Source organism: Protopterus annectens, chromosome 3.part1 (assembly GCF_019279795.1).
Source record: "Protopterus annectens isolate FY-2018-M chromosome 3.part1, PAN1.0, whole genome shotgun sequence".
NCBI lineage: Eukaryota > Metazoa > Chordata > Ceratodontiformes > Protopteridae > Protopterus > Protopterus annectens.
The window spans coordinates 491,896,341-491,920,262 of record NC_056732.1 but is presented as its reverse complement, the minus strand read 5'-3'; the positions used below and the strand labels follow the sequence as shown (position 1 = coordinate 491,920,262).

Genomic DNA, 23,922 nt, shown 5'->3' with positions numbered 1-23,922 from the left:
ATATTTTCTGTCAGTGGAAAGTGTCATCACCACAACTTCTTTTGCAAAAAAGGCTGAGTCAACTTTATTAATCTGCATTTAAGTCCTTTATGGTAAAATGTTAGAATCGGAAGTATTTTTGCCATATTCAGATATATTTCAATTAAATGTTAGGCATGACTAGAATATTGACTTTAATGCATAGGTGGCAAATGTATAGTTTATAGGCATTTCATAGTGACAGACGTACATGTACATAGAAATTCAGAAGTCATGTAGCGGAAACACTGGTATGTCTTTAAGGGGCTATTTGCATATATCACAAGGACCTGGAACCAGATAATGTTTTACAAAAGACTCCTTTATTGCACTTTATATCCTCTTTAAATCCACAGTTAAAAACAGCTCTTCCAAAAAACGAAAACAAGAAATTATTGTCAAGCGGTTTCGCCCGGGCTCTCCCAGGCTTTATCAAGACAACTATAAGTGGAAAAGCACTTCCTTTATATACATTTGTCTATTCCCCTGCTTCCCTAATTGGATCGTTGGGCTTAATTAATTAACTTTAATTATTTTTATTTTTATTTTTGTTTCTGTTATTAACCACAACCAAATGATATGACTTGAAAGCAAGATTATGGAAACATGCCTAGAGGGGTACGTAATGACTGGTCTGAAGGGTATAATATTCAAAACAATTCTTATACCCCGAAAAGAGGAGGAAAACCACCCTACAAAGCAAATCAGGTGGAAAACCAGGTTTTTCATCAAGCCCCAGGGAGACAAACATACAAAGAAGCGAATCAATCAGCCCAGGGGTGGAGCAAATTCAGGAGATAATTGCTCCAGGGTCCTTTCCAGTGATAGAAACAATCCAGTTGCCAACCTGCACAATGGTAAAGCAGGGTAACTTCTCTATCTATAACTATACCGAGGTTCAGGTGAATAACTTGTTTTTTGAACTATTTAAAAAGGGTTTCCACTATGTACCTGAGAAACCCATTAACATCCCAAAAACAATTTTGGATTTGAAATTATTCACCAGAAACATGAATTTAAATATTTACTTTAAAGGTGAGCAGAAAGTGAACAATCCCCTCCAAAGAGCAAGCACTTTTAACCCACCACTTCACCCTACCTTAAAAGTTTTTGAGGATATGGTAGAAACTGACTTTAGAAGTTTAGTAACAAACAAAATTGAGCACAATGCAAAGAATTTTACAAGGGAACATTTTGAAACCATAAAACTCTTCAAAAAGGAGGGAATTAGACCAATGAAACCAGACAAAGGTGGTGGGGTGGTCCTCATGTATAAAAATGAATATGAAGCACACATTTCCAACATTTTACATGACACTGAAAAATACTCAGAAGTTTCTGTTAATGAAAGAAATGTAGCATATGCAAAAATTAAATGCAGGCTTAATGACCATTTGATGCAGGGAGCCCTAAATGAAAAATTATTTAATTACCTTTATGTGCACAAACCATTAACGCCAATTATATTTGGCATTCCAAAGGTTCACAAAGGCCTGGACCCTCTAAAATTTAGACCCATAGTTGCTGGTGCCAAAGGGATCACTGAACCTCTGGGCAAATTTATAGATATTGCCACCAAAAAACTTGTTTCAACAATACAATGCATATGCAAAGATTCATGGGAATTTTTGAAGGGAATAAAAAATGAACTTTTTGACAAGACTAGTTATTTAATTACCATAGATATAGTGGATTTATTCCCTAGTATACCCCATACCATTGGTTTAGAATGGTTTAGCAGTATTCTCATTGAAAAATCAGATTTCAGCAGCAACATAATAAACTTACTAGTGGAATTTATGGAAGTTATTTTAAATAATAACTTCATTATTTTCAATGGAGAAGTATTTAAGCAGAAGAAGGGGGTTGCAATGGGCACACCGTGTGCCACAGCCTATTCAAATTTGGTTTTACACTTTTGGGAAAGCAAATTTATCTTTTCATCAAAGTGGGCAAGAAATATTGCACATTACAAAAGATTCCTGGACGATATTTGTATCTTATGGGAAGGTGATAGTATTGAATTTGAAAAATTTATGCAGCATATTAATTCCTCCACAAGTTTTTTGAAATTCACACATAAAATTAATCCTTATGAATTACACTATTTGGACATAACTTTAAGGAAGAACTACATATCTAAACAGTTTGAATCTTCTATTTTTAGAAAAAATACCTATTCAAACATGCTATTACATTTTGAAAGCAACCACCCACTTTTCCAAAAAAGGGGAATTATAAAAGGCCAATTAATAAGAGCATCAAGAATTTGTAGTACGGATAACCTTTTCCAAAGGGAATGTGGATACCTAAGGGAATTATTTTTAGAAAAGGGTTACCCAAACAATTTATTTGAGGCCTTATATAATGAAATTTCTCAAAAAAGGAACACACTTTACCCCCCTTTGCTTGGCATAACAGAAATACAAGAGATGGTTAACACAAAAAATAGTGATAAGGTAACCAAACCTTCTTTTTCATACACATACAATAGCAATAATGTAGAAATTGAAAATACGATTAGGAGATTTTGGCCCATACTTTCCATCAATGACGACCTTAAAAAAAGTATTCCCAGTGAACCTCAATTTATTAGAAGAAGGGACCGTAATTTGAAGGAACTACTGGAGAGGGAGGTCCAACCTAATAATACTGTAAATCAACCTATTAGAGGAACTTATAAATGTAATTCCTGTAACCAATGTTGTTTTATTTTGAACAATAAGGGTATTTACTTAAAATCAAGAAACATAAATTTATTTCCATCTGGCCATTTTAATTGTAACTCGAAAGGTGTGGTTTACTTGGGATTTTGTCAACACTGTTTATGTTTTTATGTTGGAAAGACTGAAAGAACCCTAAAAAGAAGGGTATATGAGCACATTTATGAAATTAAAAATAAGAAGGAATCGAATGCGTTTTTTAAGCATTCTCTTAATTGCAAAAATATGTGCTTAAAATTTTTTGTGTTGGAACAAGCAACTGACAGTGTAAGAGGAGGTGACTGGGAGACATCCCTAGAACATAAAGAACTATTATGGCAGTTAAAATTAAATGCCACAAAACCACCAGGCCTCAATGATGCTATAAGCATTAATAGTGTCTTGAAGTTGCGAAGAGCCAAATTGTAATAGAATGTAGTTCACAAGTAGGTTGCAACTGTTTAATATCCATGAAATAACTGTTACAACATTCTTAGTAATAAGGGTTTAATAGCGATGGTTTTTTCACCAAATTGTTGTAAATAAGGTTATATGTAATGTTATACATTTCATTATTTGGTATTATATAGGAATGTATAAGTAGAAAGCTGTAATGCATTTGCATACATATATATAGGTTTTGTAGGAAGTTTTAGCATTTTTAGGAAAAAGAAATTTTCTATTCAAGCATAATATTGGTATAGAAAGTATTTTTACACACGTATTTTATACAGCTTTACAAATATGTTTGTTTTTAAGCATATATATATATATATATACTTTCTTCCTATATTTTTGTCCTTTTATTACATTTAAGAAACAAGGTTTACAAAAATATATTTTGTGGTATAGCACAGACAAGTTTAAGAATATTTTCACAATAATCCAGTTTGGTTTACATATAAATAAATAAAAACTGTTTTACATGTAAGGTATACCATAAAATATTTATTAATTTATGGACCATATAATGCTGCTAAAGTGGATTGTTAAAAGTGTAATTATGACATAAAGTCTATGTATGTTTTTTATTGTTATTTTTATCCCTATTTTTATCAACTTGTTAGTTTATTTCTAAGGTTTTTAAATGTTTTTAAATAACATCAATTATTAGAATTTTTCAAGTCATATCATTTGGTTGTGGTTAATAACAGAAACAAAAATAAAAATAAAAATAATTAAAGTTAATTAATTAAGTCCAACGATCCAATTAGAGAAGCAGGGGAGTAGGCAAATGTATATAAAGGAAGTGCTTTTCCACTTATAGTTGTCTTGATAAAGCCTGGGAGAGCCCGGGCGAAAGCGCTTGACAATAATTTCTTGTTTTCGTTTTTTGGAAGAGCTGTTTTTAACTGTGGATTTAAAGAGGATATAAAGTGCAATAAAGGAGTCTTTTGTAAAACATTATCTGGTTCCAGGTCCTTGTGATTGCTCTGGTCGTGAGCTGTGGTTTACTGGTTCATTGTGCTTTTTACTGTCTTGCTATTTGCATATATCCCATGGGACTCCTCTACAGATGTTTAAGGTATTACTCAATGAGTACATTAGCTTTGTTGAATCTTGCTGTTTTTAGTAAATGGTTTGTCTTTGTGATGCTTTTACCCTTTGGGAAATACAATGCCTGCTGATGCTATATCTGTTTTGATTTGAAAATACAGTTGTTCTTCTTCTTTCGGCTTTTCCCTGTTAGGGGTCGCCACAGTGGAACTCCGGTCCGCTAATGATTGGCAGTAGATTTTTATGGTGCCGAGGTGCCAGCCCGATGCCCAACCTTCAACGAAGGCACACCCATTCAAGCATGTCTTTCGAATGCCACTCAACCGCGAGGAGGACATGCAGACTCCACACAGAAGGTGCTCCAACTGAGAATCGAATGGGAGAACCTCTTGCTGTGAGGCGACAATGCTACCGCTGCACCACCATGGCTTACTGATAACAGTAAAAGTAAAAAAAAAACACAGGCCATAAAATTTGTCCATTGCAGGAAATAGAACACCACTAAATAGTCTGTGCTGACCTTGACACTACTGTCAGCCCAGCTTTGGCATTGTTCAGCATTTAAGTCATTAAGGATGGAATACCAGTACTAGATTCATTTTGTACATCACTTTATAGAGAGAATTCCAAGAAGGTTTTCATTTGAACTGTATATGGGGATATACATGTGTAGCAAATGTAGCATTTTACTGGCCTTTTATAGTGACTGTATGGTATGTTGCATTATACTTAGCATGGGTGTGTTACATCTCTTCGTGAAAGGGAATGCAGTGCTTGTCTAGTGACTATACTTTTCTAATTAAATGTTAACTTTCATTTTTTAAATATCTGTAAAATAGCATTTTTGTTAAAACTAAAGATCCAGATGATCTTTTTTCTTTCAGTGTAGGAGAAGACTAGGGCTGCTGTTTTATAACGCATCATCCCAGTGTTATTCATGGAAGGTTTCAAGAGAATGTAGAAAGCCATTTTAGATGCTCAGCCCTTTATATACAGTGATTAAAAATAAACAGTCAGTTGTTAGGAACAATCTCCATGAAAATGATCATTAATAAGGGGTCAATGAATTGAGGCTGAAGTTAATCAGGAGGAATGTGTTCACATGAGACGGAGGTTTAAAATATGTTTCACTTGTTTCTGTTGTGTCATGTTTGTACTAGTTTATTTGTGACTGGTCAATGCTCACTTAGTAAAATGTATATAAAATGTTTGTTTTGCATATATAGTAAACTTATTTAGGCAGCTTTAGATTTTGGAAGCATCAAGCCGAGGTGCCATGATAAAATTTACTGTAAAATTAATTAATTCTTCAGTATACCATTAATACCAAATGCTGATGTATAGTTTACAAAATACATTTGATTTTTGTCAATATTTTAATTCAAATTAAAAAAAAAGAGTTATGATTCAAGAAAGGCAATTTATTTCAATATACTCAGGTTCCCTTTCATTGATTTCACACACTTTAGCAGGTCTTTGTTACTTTCCAGAACCAGATACTGTGGGAAGAGTAAATGCAGATTATGTTATTGTTTATTAAGTTCAGTCTGCTTGTGTTACAGAAATTGGATACATCAAGCACCTTGAAGGAGAAGAGTCCTGAAGTCATCATTGTTGGAGCAGGTGTACTTGGCTCTGCCTTTGCAACTGTCTTGGCCCGAGATGGCAGGAGGGTGACAGTGATTGAAAGGAGCATGAGTGAGCCAGACACATTTGCTGGTGAAGTGTTGCTGCCTGGTGGTTACAAGATACTTAAACTACTGGGTTTAGAAAGTAAGTACATTTAGTATAAATGATACAGAACTATTGCATGGAACCATAAATAAATAGCTTCCCATATATAATGACTTAATTGACTTTAAATGTACTGTTTCAAAGAAATACTTGCTTTCCAGAATATGAAATACATCTTTATATAAAAAAATACCATTAAAATATTTGAAAGTGTAATCAGTTGCTAGACCTTTGACTGGTCAAAACCAAATTGCCCATTACACATTTACTTGAGCTTTATTTACTCAAGAGAAGCTGTTCATTTTTGTATGTACAATCCATATTGCAACAATGAATTTTTGCTACAGTTGCATTGATTTCTGTATCCCCTGAGACCACAGCCTTGTGAATGAAGTACAAAACAGACTGTTTGATGTATTTTGCTGGTCACTTTTTCCCCTGAGGTGTAGGGATCTTGGAGAAAGAAAGGGTGGTACACAGGAAAAAAAGTTTCCTACACAGGAGAGTCATTCAGGAATAACACTTCAGCATGTGCAAACAGAAATTTTATTTAACAGCGCTGGGAGACTATCTTCATAGAAATTAGCAAACCAGCCTTAATGATCAAAGGAAACTGCATCTTTTATACATTTGCTTATTAATTCAGCCATGGAAGACGCTGATGTTATAGTACTTTTGACAAATCAATGACTTTAGAAACATTCTCATTTCTCATGATTTTCACCTTGGACATCACATGAACACCTTATTTTATATGACCCACCTGCTCCAAGGATCTTGTTTTCTGACCTTGGGCATTTCACTTATGAGCAAATTTACCCTAGCAACAACTCACTCCTAGCCTGGTGGAATCAGGCTAACAAATTCCTTTTACACTAACAACATGCCTCTGTTCCTTCAACACTTACATTTTCCCTGTTAAACATTAAAAGAATGCAGCTGAAACACAGCAGTAACTTCAGCTTATAAAATTGTATTTTCCACAGTCCTGCATACAAATTATATTTGTTTCTAACAATCATATTATAAAATCATACTATATGCATTTTAATAAGACTGGTCTTGTCCCATAACAGTCTTCCCCTTTGACACATGTACTTATAACTTAATAAAATAAGCTTCGGCATCGCAGTATTCATCTTCTACTACAATATAATTTTCATTATCTGGTATATGCGATGGCATTTCACGTTCAGGTGAGGTTAAACATTTTGTAATTACAGCTTTCAAAATAGAGAATATTAAAATGATCAAAATATAATAAAAACTATGATTACAATACCCTGGACTATAATATTTCCTAGGTTACCAAAAACACTCCCCAAACATCCACAAAGTGTCCATTGTTTTGATATGCTGTCCATGTCCTTGGTCCTTTGCTCCACGAAATTTGCCATTTTTTCTGTTCATCATGATAGTCAATAATATATGAACAGCAATGACTCCCTATGAGGGGCACATCAGCCCCCTTTTGCAGCAAGCATTATATCAAGTGTCAATCAATTTTGTAACACTATAGTTCACATTTCAGTCATTTCTCGATTTGCCATCCCAATGTGATGAGAAGTTTGGTTGACTACCTCCTGAAGAATTTGAGCAAGCATGGTGATTGAGCATTGTCCTTTGCACTCCATACCCAGTAGTAAAGACTGAAAATACCTGCTCTGCCCAGTGGATTTCTCACTTATTTTTCAGTCTACCTGCTGGAGGATTTTCAAAATGCTGAATAGCAGGAGTAATATAGCCCACAAAGCAACATTCAGACCAGATGTTCTTTGTGTTTCACTGTTGCAGTCATCACATTTGGGTTACCTGCTTGCAGTAGCCCTCAGTCAGCCTGATTATCAAAGTCTTGGGTCCTGTGTCAGTTGCTGTCTCATCTTCCATTATGTCAGGTGGTCAGGGGTATAAAGCATGCAGCCGATGCCATTACATCAGTTTTTCTTGCCGTGCGGTGCCTGAAGCAGAAGCAGTTCGCAAGTGCCGGTCGGCCGACTCCTGAAATTTTCGTTTTCGAGTTTCAGAACTGAAGTCTTCAACTAAAGTTAAGTATCCTACTGGGGAAATTTTTCTTGCTCTAAACTGATGTCAGTAAAAGTCAGTAATTGTATTTCTTGTGGAAAGCAAATACCTCATAAAGATTTTCATTTGTACTGTATTCCTTGCCTAGGCCCTGACCACGACGTACCTCGCTGTCAGTTTTATGCCTTATTTAAACCATGAACTATTCATCGTTGGTACATTTTCGCTTCTAAATATTTTGGTACTCGGTCCAATTACCCAGATATGTCTTCGGTAAGCCACCCGACTACCGACATTCTGAAAAAATGCAAAGATAAAGACAGAGACAGGCCGCCTAGGTCCAAAGCTGCCAACAACGCTTCGTCTAAGCTAGTTGCCAGTTCGCTGGTACTCAGTGAGGCACTTTCGCAGCCCCTGATACCCACTACTTCAGATTTGCAGGCATCTACTGAGACCCATTCAGAGTCCGGTATGCCATGAGATGCTTCAACTGTGGAACCTGCGGATGTCTCTAACTTGGATGAGTCCGGAGCTGCTGTGCAGGCACTGGTTTCTAAAGGTGTATTCAGGCCTACTGACTTGCATATTAAACCGACGCCAACTTCTTCTTCTTCTTCTAGGCCTAAAACTTGAACCATGCCTAGGAAACCGATGCCCAGACCACATGGTCAGGCCTCTATGCCTAAAAAACAAATGATAAGAATGGCTGAAGACCTTATTACTTTAATCAGGGGAAGCCAACCTTCCCCCTTTAAGAGACCTAGGACTGAATTTGCCTGTGATACTTCTGACCAGGATTCTGAAATTTCTGTCTCCTCTGATGACCAGGAGTTACCCTTATCTACCTATGAGGATTCTGATGCAGAGGACTCTATTCCCTCCGCTTCTCCCCCAGAGGATTTTTCTTTTGGTGAAACCTTGCATACTCTTAGGGAGCATTTTCACTGGGAAAGCTAGGATTACTCTGATTCTAAAAAGAGGCTTAGAGATTTTTTACTCCTGCCCCAACACAGGCCTTTAGCTATCCCTCCTGTGCTGGACATTGTTGATGATGCCTTTTTGGAATCTAGCTTGGCCCCTGACTCTTTACCTCCTGCTCCCAGAAAACCTGATAGATATTACAGAGTTCCTGATTCTCACAAGTTCCTTTTTAAAAATCCTACTGTGGATCCTGAGACCATTTCACAGGGACACAAGGGTATTAAGGCTACTACTGCCAAAAATCCTACCCTCTCTGATAGAGATTCCAGGGCCCTGTATATATGGGGTAAGAAGGTATACACCTCTGTAACCTTGGCCATCAGGGCCTTAAATTGCCAGTTTCATATGTTAAAGTATCAGCAGCATATTATTGGATTGCTTAAACAGAAAATGATGTTGATTCCTGATTGTGCTGAAAATAAGGATTTACAGGATTTAATGCATTCTGCTGAACAGGTTGGAAAACATACTTTGCAATGTGGTTTTGATTCACTAGAGGCATCTTGCAGGGCTGCTGTCACTGGGTCTGTACTTAGAAGGCATGCTTGGCTTAAGGAGCAATCTTTGCCAGATCATGTTAAAACTAAATTGCTGGATGCTCCCTTAAATCAGGACCGCCTATTTGGTGACAAAGCAGAAGTTCTTAAAAAGATGGAGGAAAAAGCTAAATCTATGCAAACTGTTAAAGATTTCTTACAAGTGCAGCCTCCTAGATTTAGTAAGCATTAGCCCTCAAGAAATTGGTCCTTTCCTGCCTCTTCCAGGCCTTCTCAGTTCAAACCCAGAACCAGCAGAACACCCAGGCTTCAGTCCCAGGGTACGCACAGGATTAAGCAGTGGGGGGCTCCCACTTCCAAATCAGGGAGTAGTAAGACTCCCCCCATGATAAGCTGTCTCAATTACTTAACTTTAAAACTTTTAAGCACTTCTCAACTGACTGCTCCTTTAGGGGAAAGATTGCTCTGCAAGCAAAAAACTGGGAACTCATTACCCAGGACAAAAGGGTTTTAAACATAGTTTCCCAAGGATACAGATTTCACTTCCACACACATTACCAACCCTAAACGGTTGGCCGGATCTACCTCCAAATTAGTGGGCAGAGGCTTAAAAGCAAGTACTATTTCTCTTAAGATTAAAGGCTATTCAGACTGTACCAGAAGAGGAAAAGGGACAAGGTTTCTACTCAAGACTTTTCCTGGTACCCAGAAAAGACAACTCATGGCATCCTATCCTGGACCTGTCTATCCTAAACACCTTTTTGGTGATTCCAAAATTCAAGATGCTAACTCTTCACTAGTTGCTTCCCATGATAGGCAAAGATGCCTGGTTGGCAACACTGGATTTAAAGGAAGCCTACCTGCACATCACAATCAGGGAATCTTGCAGAAAATACCTACGCTTCAAAGCAGGCTGCATGCACTGCACTTCCCTTTGGCTTATCTACTGCGCCCAGGGTATTCACAAAGTGCCTAGCTCCAGTCATTGCATTTTGCAGGCAAAGAAATATTTAAATATACCCACACCTGGACAATTGTCTAATTCAGGCAGAAAGCCAGGACATACTTCTGAATCATCTGGCATTTGTACAAAAGGTGTTAACTTGTCTGGGGTACACCATAAATGAAAATAAATCACAGCTGGTACCCTGTCAACAAATTATATTCCTGGGAGCAAGCTTGAACACAGCTTCCCAGATGTCTTTCCTCACGCCAGAGAAACAAATTCATTTGACAACTTACTTCAAACTAGTGGCCACAAAAACCCTACTATCTGCAAGGCAAATACTGTAAGCCTTGGGGTTCATGGCCTCGTGCATTCTACTAATTCCATATGCAAGACTGCATATGAGGAAACTACAATGGTATCTAAAAAGCCTATGGTGTCAACATTCTCAGGATCTAGACGCAATGATTCCTATCATACCTTGCCTATGGTTAGAATTCCTTTGGTGGGCAGAGGCCTGCCACCAAAACAAGGGACTACCATTTACTCTACCCCCTGCCACCCAAACCCTAACAACAGATGCATCAGACTATGCATGGGGGGCTCACCTGGCAGTGAAGTGTATTCAGGGCAAATGGAACCCAAGTCAAATGCACGTGCATATCAATCAAAAAGAAATGCTAGCTGTACAGAATGCTCTGACAGTCTTCAAGGACCACATTCTTTCAGGGCAATTAATGGTAAAGATGGACAACACCACTGTTATGTGGTACATAAACAAGCAGGGGGGTACCCATTATTACCCCCTCTGCAGACTAGCCATGGCTCTGTGGAACACAGCCTTGAGCTACCAAGTTCATCTACAGGCTCAATTCCTGCCAGGAAAACTAAATACACTGGCAGATGAACTAAGCAGAAATCTCATGGACCCACATGAGTGGAAACTGGAATCAAAGATTTGCAACATGTTGATCAACAAATGGGGGATCCCAGATGTAAACCTGTTTGCCTCCCCCCAGAACTACCAATTGGGCAAATTCTGCACAGGGACTCCCCACAAACAAGCTTGGAAAGTGGATGATCTGTCCTTCAGCTGGAAAAATCTATCACTTTATGCCTTTCCTCCTCTGTCTCTCCTCTCCAAAGTACTATGAAAGATCAAACAGGACAAACCAAGGATGATACTGATTGCACCAGACTAGCCACGCCAACACTGGTACCCCCTCTTGTGCAGTGTGTCACAGCTGGCCCCATGGCACCTACCTCAGACCCCTACCCTGCTATCTCAGCAGGAGAGCCAGATTCTGCACCCCCAGCTTCAAACCCTGAACCTGGCAGCCTGGCTAATTACCTAATCTCTCCATTACCATCCCTCAGTAAACAAGTGTTGGATGTCATTTTGGAGGTAAGGAGGCCTAGTACTAGAAAATCTTATGCTGAAAAATGGAAAAGATTCTGTGCCTGGAACCAAACTCAAGGGATGGCCACAGCAGTGCCCAATTTACCTCAGATTCTTCAATACTTAACTGAGATGCTTCACAAGGGCCTTTCCTTTTCCACCATCAAAATTCAGGCCTTAGCCATTTCAGCTCATTACAACACAGAACCACCCCTCTTTTCTCACCCACTGCTCAAGCAGTTCCTCAGAGGGACAAAAAACTTAAGACCACCCAGGGGAGCCCCAACTCCAGCCTGGGACCTTAATTTTGTATTGGAAAAACTCACTCTTCCTCCTTTTGAACCAGCTGCAACTGCAGAGTTAAAATTATTTTCTTGGAAAACAGCTTTCCTTTTAAAAATCACTTCAGCAAGAAGGGTATTTGAATTACAGGCCCTTATGGCAGTGGAGCCTTTTATCCTCTTTCATATGGACAGGTTGTCCCTCAGGACCAATCCCTCTTTCATGCCCAAGGTTGTATCCAGTGTGGCTCTTAATCAGTCCATTCATTTGCCAACCTTCTTTTCTAATCCACAGAACAAAGGGGAATGGATACTGCATTCCTTAGACGTGCACAGACAACTTTAATTTTACTTGGACATGACTAAACCTCAAAGGAAATCTGAACAACTGCTGGTGGCATTTGCTGCAGGAGTAGAGGGGAAGGCTATTTCAAAGCAAACCATTTCTAAATGGATAGGCCATTGCATTCATTTCTGCTATAAGCACCATGGAAAACCTATCCCATAGGGGATTAGACCCCATCCAACCAGGGCTGCATCTACCTCTACAGCTTTTCTCAGAGGTGTCCCTACCAGAGACATCTTAGAAGCTGCTACCTGGAGTTCTGTTCATACTTTCGCCAAGCATTACCATTTGCCAGTTTTCTCTAAATCCAGAGCTGGCTTTGCCACTGCAGTCTTGCAGTGCAAGCTGGAGAAGTTGTTTGACCGCAACTGAGCTACAAAATATAAGTATATTTTGATTATTTTTACAGATTACTGTTTTTATAATTTAATATATATAAAGCACTTTGTCTATTCAGAATCTTCACAAATCCTTATCTGTTTAAAAAATTTCATTTGACTCTGTAGTGCTTTTCTGTCTTAGGCTATTGTATAAACTGAAACATTTACTCTGTGTAATTATCTCTTGGCTAGTGGGGGGCTGGTTCTTTTGTGTTCTTGTAAAAAAAAAAAAAAAGTTGTTGTTCTGGTCTTTGTCTTTGCACACAGTGCAAGCTGGAGAAGTTGTTTGACCGCAACTGAGCTACAAAATATAAGTATATTTTGATTATTTTTACAGATTACTGTTTTTATAATTTAATATATATAAAGCACTTTGTCTATTCAGAATCTTCACAAATCCTTATCTGTTTAAAAAATTTCATTTGACTCTGTAGTTGCCCGCCCCTACTGTGACACACCTCCCAATCTAGTGTCATTAGCTCATTCTTCTTAATACAGAGAGAACATTTGATAAGGCCTTCTGTTCCTCCTTTTTCCCTCTTCAAAAAGTAAAACAAAACTTTTTTTTTCTTTTTCGCCTGAACCTTCTTGTGTTCTGACTGTCCTTCTCAAACATATTGGAAATATACAGTATATTTCAGAGCATTTGTTATAACTGTATTTGCTATAACTGATTTAAGTATTTTTTTCTGGCTTTTTGAATATTTACTGCTTAGCGACTGCATCTTAGCCTGTTTATACAGCTCTGCATTCTATTTAAACTGTTTTTGTGTTGATTAACTGTTTTGCACTCTTAAAAAGTTGTTTGTTGCTTAATTTTACCTGTAGGCTAACACACTCAAGTGTGCTAGCCGCTTAAAAGCATTTATAGCATTTACTGTCTGTTTCTTAAAAAAAATCTCTTGTTTTCCCACCTTACTGAACTAGAGTAGTCCAGTTTCAGAGTTGCTGATCCCTGGGCTTTGTTTTTAGTTCCTGTTACTGATCCATTGCCTTATTAGGAAGGAGGGAAGTTTCTTTGCTTACCAGTGGGAGTGGGAAGCACTGAGCAGCCTTTTTGTCCGAATTGGTGAAGTTTCAGCCAGAAACTAGTAGTCCATTGGTCGTTTTGGGCCAATTCCTAGCTCCTTTCAGCCCCCTGCTATAAAACACGCTAAACACGCGTTTTCCAGCTTGTACCAACTCAGCACAGATCCTCGTGGTGGCCTGCAGAGTGATCCAAGCAGCAGAGAGCTAAAGAGTGACTTTCTACCAGATGTAAGTATTTTTGTGGCTTTCCCACTGTTATTAAGCTAGGGACTGCATTTAGCCTGTTTTACTGCTACTTTAAGTGATTTCTGCATTTTACACTGTTTATTGCACTTTAAGTTACTAATTGTTGCAAATTGTTTCTGTAGGCTACACACTAAAGTGCGCTAGCCGATTTACAGCATTTATAGCATTTACTGTCTGTTTTTTTCCTTATCTCTGTAATAAAACAAAACAATCTCTTGTTTTCCCGCCTTACTGAACTAGAGTAGTCCAGTTTCAGAGTTGCTGATCCCTGGGCTTTGTTTATAGTTCCTGTTACTGATCCATTGCCTTATTAGGGAGGAGGAAGTTTCTTTGCTTACCAGTGGGAGTGGGAGGCACTGAGCGGCCTTTCTGTCTGATTTGGTGAAGTTTCAGCCAGAAACTAGTAGTCCATTGGTCGTTTTGGGCCAATTCCTAGCTCCCTTCAGCCCCCTGCTATAAAACACGCTAAACACGCGTTAGCTCGGAGTTGCCACTGTTGCACACAAGAGCAGCGGTTAAACAAGGTTAACTATTCGGGCCATCTAAATTCCACTCTTCAAATTTTCCCTTAGAACTACCTTCCTCGAGCTGTACTGCTGATCTAACCAGCATATCCTATAACTGAAAAGTTCATCTCTACTTGATTCCCAAGTAGACTATTCTCTATCTGTAAAGCCTAGCACTTACTCCTACAGTACTTGCACCTTGATAAAGCACTCTTATTATAGATAGTACCCCACCAGCCTAAAACCCACTTCCCCCGGAGTCCTTTGAAAGTCTCTTTATCTACTACTTCTAGTATGTCGAGGGATCAGTTGCTAGTGTCCTCTCCAGCTCAACTGGTGAACCTGGGAATATTGAGGCAATGTTACAATTGCCTCATGTACACAGACAATCCTCTCCTCCTCCCACAAAACACAAATACATGCGAGAGATGCAACTATACGGCCAAATTGGAGGCTAAGCTCTCTCAACATAGGACTGGCAAGACCAGACAGGAGGAGAAGGTAACCACACACAATACATACCCAGTCACACATGGTACCATCACAACTTCAAATCATACACATACTCACACAAAGACATACTCGGAGGCTCTGATCAAAAATTTACCAAAACAACAGAGGCCACCAAAGCAGACACCCAAACAACTACCACCTCACGACCCAACACATGCAACACATAGACCACACAGTCAGAGTGTCAAACAGTCACAGCCCTTAAGGCCAAACAAAATGCCAGACACACTTGTCATTGGTGATTCCATAGTCAGACACACTGACGTCCCGCTCACCAGACTGAGTAAGGAGAAGGTCACAGTAAGCTGCCTGTCGGGCTAGAATCCGCCACATAACGCAAGCACTCAGGTCTCTCAACAGCAGGTACAAGTACGACTCAGTCATTGTCCACGCTGGTGTCAACGACCTGAGACGTACCTCCTTGGACTACATGAAAGGGACATCGAGGAGCTCTCTGATTATGTAGCCCAGGCAGGTATGACCCTGACCTTGAGCAGTATCCTACCTTCACCTAGAATGATGCCACAATACAGTGATAAGATGATCAGCTTTAATAATTGGCTTAAATTCTGGTGTCATTCAAAGGGATCCAATGTCTGTCTGCCTGGGATGACATGCTGGACAAGCCACGCTGCTTCACAAGGGACGGCTTGCACCTGTCACCCTGGGCTTCCGGATATTGGCAAAGGCTCTGCCACCCCAATAGTGCCTTTTTAGGCAAGGCTCAAATTCTAAACCTACCACCCTAGAACACCAAAAGGAAAAAACTAAGGGTAATGCTGCTCAATGCCAGAAGTCTCACTCTCAAGATGCACGACTCGAGGCCCTTCTCAATATGGAGAGCATCGATGTCTGTGCTGTGACAGAAACCTGGTTCAAGGCTCCTGAGAGCACCCCAGCACTAACAGGTTTCACCTCATATCATGCGTTCGCCCCAAAATCCGGACAACACCAAGAAAGGAGGGGGTGTCCATATTCATAAGGACACCCACACCTCAAGGTTGGTGGCAACGCACGATGCATCGGAGACCATCCAGGTGCAATTAACCATAGGCAAGACTGCTCTGCAATTTGTAGCATGTTACAGGCCACCCTCTCAAACTCAGCAACCTCACATGGCCTTCCTGAAAACATTGGAGGGGATAAATGTATCTCCAAACACCATCATACTAGGTGACTTCAACTACCCTAATATAGACTGGGAACACTACTCAAGCCCGAACACTCTAACCCAAAGATTCCTGGAGTTCATAAACTCAAATGCCATGGAACAACTAGTCACCATCCCCACAAGAGGAGAAAACATACTTGATCTCATCATCACGAACATGGGATCAAAATGTTCAACACCGAAGTATACCCCTCACTGGTGAGATCAGATCATAAACTAATCTCGCTGGAGGTCCTCATCCCGCCCCACCTGAAACAAAAAGACCACAGTGAAAAACTTCTCAAAAGCCGATTTCACACTTCTAAAACTAGTGTGGTCTCCTTTAAGGCCCCTGAGCCAGTGGTAAACATTACTCAAACCGCTGAATCACTTACAAATGCCTTCTACCAGCACCTACAGGACTGCATGGATCAGGCAATCCCAAACAAAACTAAGACTCTCTGTACCAAAGGCAAGCGTCCAGTCTGGTGGACCCCAGCCATAAACAAGCTCTACAACAAAAGGAGGAAGCTACTACAAGATAGAGCAAAATCCTTGAAAGGTAAGACACCTTTGATCATTATAAGTAAAAAACTAAGAGCTCTCATAAAATCATCCAAGGCAAATTTTGAGAGAAAAATCGCCAAGGACTCTAAAGACAATCATAAGGCCTTCTTTAGCTATGTTAGAAACCTAGGAGGAAACTCCCAGATATGCTCAGAATTAGTTCAAAATGATGTGAAAATTACTGAATCTACACACATTGCTAACATACTGGCTGACAGATTCAGTGCAAACTTCTCCCCCCCCCAAAAGGAGAGATATCTATTCCAGAGGATTGTAGCCCCCCAAACATCTCCAACGCCCAGGTGAGAACTGCCCTCACTAAGGCAAAAAACACAACATCCATGGGAGCGGATGGTGTCCCCGGCTGTGTGCTTCATGAACTCAACGAGGAATTAAACCCACAGTTAGGACAGCTGTTTAATCTTAGCCTCACCTCAGGATACATTACCCAAGGAGTGGCGACGGCGACTGTGGTCCCACTTCATAAGGGCGGTGCCTCCACAGACCCTGGAAATTACCGCCCATTAGCTTGACAAGCCTTATCTGCAAAGCCATGGAGAGGATCATAATGGAACTCATAAATAAAGACATAGGGAACTTGCAGACTTTGGATCCAACCCAGTTTGGCTTTGTCAAAGGCAGATCCTGCCTCTTAAACTTGGTTGACTTTTTCGAGACAGTCACCAAGGCCATTGATGAGGGAAAGGCAGTCCATACAGCCTACCTCGACCTGGCAAAGGCCTTCGACACAATACCCCACTCAGGTATCATCGAAAAACTCATCTACTTGAATGTAAACCCATACATCACAAGATGGATTGCAAACTGGCTAAGTGACAGAACCCACAGGGTCAGAGTTGCTGGAGCCATGTCAGACTCAAAGCCTGTCACAAGTGGTGTCCCACAGGGCTCAGTCCTGGGTCCACTCTTGTTTGGCATCTACTTTTCTGAAGTACAAGCAAACACAGGAGGGTTATGGCTGACAAAGTTTGCAGATGACTGCAAACTGAGCGCCATAGTCGAAAACACATCTGACACAGATATCCTCCAGAAGGGCCTCACAGAAACAGATAACTGGTGCCAGAGCCATGGCCTGAAGTTAAACGCCAAAAAATGCATAGTCATACCCTTCGGGAAAAACAAGGTTACCCCTAGCTACCATATAGGTGGCAATCCACTGAACACAGAAAAAGTCATCAGGGATCTGGGGACCCAAGTTGACAGTAGCCTTTCGTTTGACACTCATGTTGCTAAAGTAGTTAGGAAAACCTTCTATATCGCCCACCTGATCATGAAGGGATTCACATCTAGATCAAGGGAGGTCATCGTCCCCCTGTACTCATCACTCATTAGACCTATGATTGAGTACAATGCCCGGTTCAGAATGTATCTGACCAGACACCTGCTGCAGCTTGAAAGGCCCCAAAAGTTCCTCACCAAAAGGATAAAGGGTCTCAAAAATATGTCTTATGCTGCCCGACTGAAAGAACTCCAGCTCTATTCAGTCTCATACCGCTTGCTCAGAGGTGACCTGTGCCTGACATATAAGGCCATGTCAAACCCAGATTTGATGAATATGCTTCACCTCAAAAGTCTAGATCCCTCAGAACCACAAGGGCGGAGACTTAAACCTTGACACGGTTATAAATAGAATGTGCTGGAGGGACAGATTCATCACCCAGAGACTCCTATGCTGTGGAACAAAATCCCGGTACATGTGAGGCAGAGCACCTCGCTGGCCTTGTTCAAGAGGAATCTTGACCAATGGATGGGAGATCGCAGATATACCCCAGGGATTACTTCAGTGTCACTGCTTGACAGAGGCACAGAAAAATGATAGGCATAGTTTTTATTCAAACTAAAGGGGTGGCGAAAGCCACATAACTATGGGCTAGGCTTATAAATGCCCTTGGGCAGATAGCCTAGTATGAACCTATGAACCTATGAACCTTGTAGCTGGTTCTAATGCTATCTAAATTCCTCCTCCACTCCTTAGCTTTGGGAATCTACCCAAATGTGATGACTGCAACAGTGAAACACTAAGAACATAGTACAGTTGTGTACACTTACCATAAATGTAGATGTTCGATTGTATTCACTGTTGCAGTCCTGGTTACCCTCCCACCAGCCCCCTAACTTCTTTTGGCTATACCTCTATTCTCCTTTACTATACTTAAAAGCTTTTCAGTGTATTTGCTTTTTTGTTGGAGGTATAACCTTGTATATATATATATATATATATATATATATATATATATATATATATATATATATATATATATATATATATATATATAATTGCTTCCCATTAAGGGGGGTACCTGACATCTGGGGCAAGAAAACTGATCTAATGGCATCGGCTGCATGCTTTATACCACTGACTACCTGACGTCATGGAAGATGAGACAACAACTAATGCAGGACCCAAGACTTTGATAATCAGGCCGACTGAGGCAGATAACCCAAATGTAATGACTGCAACAGTGCATACACTCGAGCATCTACATTTATGGTAAGTGTACACAACTGTACTTTTGTAGGCAACCAGGAATAGGCATGTAGTAACAATCCTTTATCATGCTCATGCTATGCCCCCAGTCATAGCTTTTTAAGTGAAAAGAGTCTAACACGCTTTTATGCCTGGTGTCATTACATTTGCTGGTTCTTAGTGGTACAGTCCTATTTCTGGCATAACATGTGTCCCCATGATGTGTGGTTGCAAGTTGAAGAGACACAACCTTTGAGAAATCAGTCACATTACACCTAGTTAGCCTGATATCACTAAGATCTTTTTCAAATGACACCTGTAATGCAGGGATGAGAATCATAGGAATCCCTGTCTTAGAATGATAAGGTATATGCAAACATTCCCAACAGTTTTTTTTTCTTGCTGAAGAACCAGAAAGAAACTGTTTCCCTTGACCAGTTTATAAAAGGAAACATCAGGAAAAACAAAGCAAGGGTACCTGTTGTCACTGGATTCATCATGGACTGCCACTGAAGTTGACTTTCCTCAATGGGCAGATGACTTGTCTGTCACAATTTGATCTCCCTCTGTTGGCCACAATGATTCATCTGGGGCCCCCACATGACAGGTTTTCTTGCAATGGAATGAATGAATTTGCATTGGTAGTCCTCCACAGTGAATAACAGTCAGGGTTGTTAGCAACACCTGGAAAGGGCCTTTCCACCTTGGGCTTAAACAGTTTTTTTCTGGAAAACTTTGATGTAAACCCAGTCACCCAGCTACAGTTGATGACAGGGCTGGTCAGGAGTTTGGGGGAGTACTGCTTTTACTGTCTGATAATATTGCTGTAAGATACAAACAAGTTTCTGACAATATAAAATCATAGCATCACCTGACAGAGTTAAATCTGCATTTCCCATGGAAGGGGTAGCTAGAAGGCCCATGGGACTTCCCATTAATATTTCATATGGACTCAACTTCCTGGTGGCATGCAGTGAGGTCCTTATGTTCATTAATGCTAAGGAGAGGGCTTTGGGCTACTTTAAGTGGGTTTCAGTGCAAATATTTGAAATTTTATTTTTAAGGGTCCTATTTACCCTTTCTACTAATCCGGAATGCTGTGGATGGTTGGGACAGTGAAGAGTCAACTTAGTATTAAATATTTTGCATAGCTCTTTCATTAATGAAAAATTAAAATGTGTTTGATCCCCAGTCACAATTGATAGTACACGGTATACCAAAATGTGGTATAAAGTCATATATGAGTTTCTTGACAACTGTGACTGCATCAGCTTTGTGACATGGGTAAGCTTCCACCTATGCTGAAAACTTGCATACCACCACCAAAATAAATTGTTAAGTTATGAGTCTTAGGCATTTGGATGAAGTCCAGCTGCACATTAACAAATGGTCCCCAGGGTGGTGGTAAACATGCAGTCTTAATCTTTGAATTTTTACTAACATTATACTCTTGACATATAGCACAGTTGTTTACATACTGAAGCATCCAAGAGGAGACATGAGGAGCATACCAACTTCGAGTAATTTGATTAAATTTTGATTTTTTAAATCCTGTCCTGAGCATCCACAGCTCCTCTGTGCTGGTCCTGCGGTTTAGGCTGCTTGTTTTCGCCTCCTGTAATCCATCCCGGGTGCTCCCTCCCTGCTTTAAACGCAAAAGGAATACCTCCGGCCATCACCTGAAGACACCCTGAATTGGCCAGCTTGCCTGGTACTTAGAAAAATACTACTGAGAAGACCCCCCCCAACAAGATTGTGTAAATTAATCCATCCCGGGTGCTCCCTCCCTGCTTTAAACGCAAAAGGAATACCTCCGGCCACCACTTGAAGACATCCTGAATTAGCCAGCTTGCCTAATACTTAGAAAAATACTACTGAGAAGACCCCCCCAACAAGATTGTGTAAATATATCCACACTGCAAAAGGTCGAACACCAAGCAAATAAAAATGTATCCGGCACAATAAAGGCTGTCCAATAATCCAAGGGATGCAGGCAAACAAACGTAAATTAGATATACTTTTATTGTTCAAAAAATAATAAAACACAAATATACGTAGATCCCAGACAGCATAAATTAAGCGCTTTCGTCTCCACAACCAGAGACTTCATCAGAATGAAATGGTAACCAAATTGGTTCTCTTTTATATTCTACTGATGTCATTAAATTAATTAATTAATTATTTAATTGCCCACTCAATAATGAATCCTTCCTAGTAAGTAATTCTCAATCTAAGAATACCTATGTCAAGGTTTCCATAGCACAAAATAAACCCGTACTGGATATATATTAAAAAATGTAATACCATACTGCTTGCTGCATGTAACATAATTCATCTTGGAACCACATTATTTAAATGCTCTAATTGATCATTATTAACTTGTTATACACAATAGTTAAAATTCTTAAAATGAAATCAAATGATTTAGTAGGAGGAAAACTCATAAAAGAAATATGTAACAATAATTATGTAGCAAGAATTATATACAATATGAGCAATATAAAAATGCATCTAGGAATGTGTAAATAAATGAAGAAATTATCTAAAATGTGTGAGTAAATACATAAGGAAGCAAATATACAGGGTCATTTGACACAGCCCATGGCTCTGAATGTGTTACCTAAACCCAGGGACTTAATACTCCAAATTTTACTAGAACAATGTTAAAATTTAAATGTACAAGTAGTAAGTAAAATAGAAATAATAAGTGCACCACGTTATAAAATATTGTGTATTAAATATAATTAATATCAAAATACAAATAAATATATGTTATTGTTTGTTAAGATGAATAAATAAATAAATAAATAGTTAATAAATTATCTATGTAAAATTAGTTATCTGTTATAAAATGTATGTATTAGACTGTAAAAATCCTTAAATATAAAGGTATAAGTAAAAATCATATATATGAATAACTACACACAGTTAATGTAATAATTAGAAGTTTTAAACAGTATTCATATTAAAAACATGAACTGGAATTAAAGTGTTGGACTAAATAACTCTTGAATCCATACTTTATTGTCCACACTTTATTATTTTGGGATTCATAGCTAGGATCTTTTTTAATACGAATACTGTTTAAAACTTCTAATTATTACATTAACTGTGTGTAGTTATTCATATATGTGATTTTTACTTATACCTTTATATTTAAGGATTTTACAGTCTAATACATACATTTTATAACAGATAACTAATTTTACATAGATAATTTATTAACTATTTATTTATTTATTCATCTTAACAAACAATAACATATATTTATTTGTATTTTGATATTTATTATATTTAATACACAATATTTTATAACGTGGTGTACTTATTATTTCTATTTTACTTACTACTTGTACATTTAAATTTTAACATTGTTCTAGTACAATTTGGAGTATTAAGTCCCTGGGTTTAGGTAACACATTCGGAGCCATGGGCTGCGTCAAATGTCCCTGTATATTTGCTTCCTTATGTATTTACTTACACATTTTACATAATTTCTTCATTTATTTACACATTCCTATATGTATTTATATATTGCCCATATTGTATATAATTCTTGCTACATAATTATTGTTACATATTTCTTTTATGAGTTTTCCTCCTACTAAATCATTTTATTTCATTTTAAGAATTTTAACTATTGTGTATAACAAGTTAATAATGATCAATTAGATCATTTAAATAACGTGGTTCCAAGATGAACTATGTTACATGCAGCAAGCAGTATGGTATTACATTTTTTAATATATATCCAGTACGGGTTTATTTTGTGCTATGGAAACCTTGACGTAGGTATTCTTAGATTGAGAATTACTTACTAGGAAGGATTCATTATTGAGTGGGCAATTAAATAAATAATTAATTAATTTAATGACATCAGTAGAATATAAAAGAGAACCAATTTTGTTACCATTTCATTCTGATGAAGTCTCCGGTTGTGGAGACGAAAGCGCTTAATTTATGCTGTCTGGGATCTACGTATATTTGTGTTTTATTATTTTTTGGACAATAAAAATATATCTAATTTACGTTTGTTTGCCTGCATCCCTTGGATTATTGCACAGCCTTTATTGTGCCAGATACATTTTTATTTGCTTGTGTAAATGTATGTTGCTTAACACTAATTAAATGTAGACTTGATGTACTAGCTATAGAGTTAATCTGACCTCCCGTGTGTGCGTTCTAGCAGCCTACTGCAGACTGTTTGCCCTCTCCCGCTCCTGTTATCACTACCCTAGAATATATTTAAACCTAAGACTGGTCCAACTATCCCTGCTGTTTGCTATCTCCTTTTACCATTAGGTGGCAGCATCTACCAATATAAATCCTAGATATTTTTTACAATCCCAACAAGTTTTATTTTTTCACAAACAGTTGGTTATGAGTTAATATCCTTAGACTTTAAATATCTTCTCCCCCCTGCAAAACCACCCTCTGTAAAGGCAGCCTTCTTTTTCTGGCTGGAAATATTTAGCTCATACCTTCCGACTACAGCCTTTAAACTGCTCTTTGCTGATACTTTTTTCTGCCATACTCACCTCTATTAAGCCCTCCCCCCTCCTGGAACTGTTCTTCCTACCAATTTTCCACCCCTTTAGTCCCTCCTACCTTCTACCCCTC

The 23,922-nt window shown here is 38.8% G+C and overlaps 1 protein-coding gene across 1 annotated transcript in view; it reads left to right on the top strand.

Moving 5' to 3' along the window:
• The window catches only part of LOC122798187 (squalene monooxygenase-like), a 1,523,743-nt gene that overhangs the window by 105,304 nt on the left and 1,394,517 nt on the right, over positions 1-23,922 (top strand). The window contains exon 2 of the mRNA XM_044066934.1: positions 5,780-5,990. Coding sequence (XP_043922869.1) covers positions 5,780-5,990 — 211 coding nt within the window. The remainder of the gene's footprint in view (positions 1-5,779; positions 5,991-23,922) is intronic.